Genomic DNA, 1,955 nt, shown 5'->3' with positions numbered 1-1,955 from the left:
TATCCCTCAAAGTAGTCACTTCCTCGTGGAGTTCACAATTTTGTTTCTCTAAACTATCCATCTTCTTATATTGATTAGCATAAGTGTTGTACTTGTGAGACAACTTGTCTGAACAAAGACCAAGAAAAGGAAGAAATAAGACACCTGGAAAACTCACACAAAGCAAGACCGAGATGCAACATGATGCTTGATATGCAAATGCAAATGCAAAAAATTTCAAGGAACATCAAGCTAATAATTCATGGAATCCAAGCTAATACTTCTTACGAAGTCTTTTGATCTCTCTTTCATAGTTGCTCTTCATGGAATCCTTCTCCATCACGAGATGACCTATAATGCCTTTCCAAACACTAAAAGTAGTAAGATGATTAGATGATGAAATGTTAGAGAAAAATAAATCCTCTTGGTTCCTTGACCTTTTTATAGCAAGTTGCTCAAGCAACTTTATCAAGTTGTCCTTTTCCTTCAGCTGCTTTTTCAATTCTATTTTCTCAAGGTTTGAAGCGTGAAACTCATCTTCCCAAGCATCCTTCTCTTTATTCATTCTATCTAAAGCTTCTTGAAACTTATCTATGCCTTGAATATGAATAGTGGGTGATTTGACCACTACGAAAGACATAGGCCTCTCATAAGCATAAAGCATCTTTAATTCTTTTGATCTCCTCTTCACCCTACTAGTGTAAGGATCCAAAGCTACACAATTTTTCAATCCAAGCTCACCTTTTCCATTCCTATGAATATTGTGCCAAGCATGCACCATCCTAGCCTTCAATCCTTGAGTATATTTCCCTTCTTGGAAAAATAAACCTTCTAACAAAGTGTTATTCAGTTTGTCCTTCATAGTGAACCCAAGTTAGAGTCTTGCCAAAGCTGAATTGTAGTTCATTCCACCTTGTGTGCCAATAAAAGGCACATTAGAGAACTCCCCACAACTATCAATAGTATTGTCGTTGTCGTAAACAAAAGAATACCAAGTAATGTCATCAATGTTGAGAGACATAAGCCTTTGAGACCACCTTAAACAACCCTTGTTTTCTTTGAAGGTAGGAGACTGCGGCAAGTGTGAAATAAACCCCTCGTACAATAAAGGTGCATAATAGATAATAGTTTCGTTTCCCTTAAAAGTCCTATGATGAATGGAGAAATAGGTGCCACCGATCAAAGTTGGAACATGATTCCCAACCAAAAAGATCCTAATAGAATTAACATCAATAAAATTGTCATTATTGGGAAACAAGACCAAACCATAGACGAGTAAGGCCAGAATAGCTTCAAAGTCCACCATGCTATCAACATTAGCAAACAAAGAGGCTCGCTCAATCAGAAATTTTAAAGTCAACCCTCTTATACCTCCTTTGATAGTGAGATTAGCATCTACGTCAAATTTCTTCAGGTGAGTAGCTCCAACAATAACTTGTGACTTGAGAATCCCTTCCAAACCATAAAAATGAACCCTATCAGAAACTGGTATACCCAAAAAATAAGCTTATTCTTCCATGGTAGGCAACAACTGATAATCTGGGAAAGTGGAGCACCGGTAGACGGGATCATAGAACTGAACCATAGTAAAAAGAATACCATTTTCAACATTGATAGATAGAATAGACAAAAGTTTCCCAAAACGGTCTCTGAAATCCTTAGGATCATCCACAAAAGATGTTAGCTTTCTCAATTCCTTAAGATCAGGACATATGAAACTGTATTTCCGAGTATTCCTTCTTCTAATATCCATGGTCAAAATATTTGAGATGTTTGCAAAGAGAACCTCTAAGTTCCTTGAAAACTGAGAAAAATTATCATGAATGTAATGAGTGCATGATGCAACAACCACAAACAAGATTGCACAAGGCACATAAGCAAGGTCCAAAGGTTCGGAGTCACGAGCATGGAGCCAAGGGTAATAACCAACCTACAGTGTATGTAATAAGGGTATAATCACCTATAGAACAAGGTTC

At 37.1% G+C, this 1,955-nt stretch overlaps 1 protein-coding gene across 1 annotated transcript; it reads right to left on the bottom strand.

Annotated features, from left to right (window-relative positions):
• Window positions 1-853: 853 nt before the first annotated feature.
• Window positions 854-1,732, bottom strand: LOC127094229 (uncharacterized). The gene is made up of 2 exons (XM_051033088.1): window positions 1,579-1,732; window positions 854-1,464 (listed from the first exon to the last, which is right to left on the bottom strand). Exons 1-2 carry the CDS (start codon window positions 1,730-1,732, stop codon window positions 854-856), a joined length of 765 nt encoding a protein of 254 aa, XP_050889045.1.
• Window positions 1,733-1,955: the final 223 nt, after the last annotated feature.

This window comes from Lathyrus oleraceus, chromosome 6, assembly GCF_024323335.1.
Source record: "Lathyrus oleraceus cultivar Zhongwan6 chromosome 6, CAAS_Psat_ZW6_1.0, whole genome shotgun sequence".
In the NCBI taxonomy this organism is placed as follows: Eukaryota; Viridiplantae; Streptophyta; class Magnoliopsida; order Fabales; family Fabaceae; genus Lathyrus; species Lathyrus oleraceus.
Note: the sequence above shows the minus strand (reverse complement) of the source record. Positions and strands in the feature narration are given on the sequence as shown.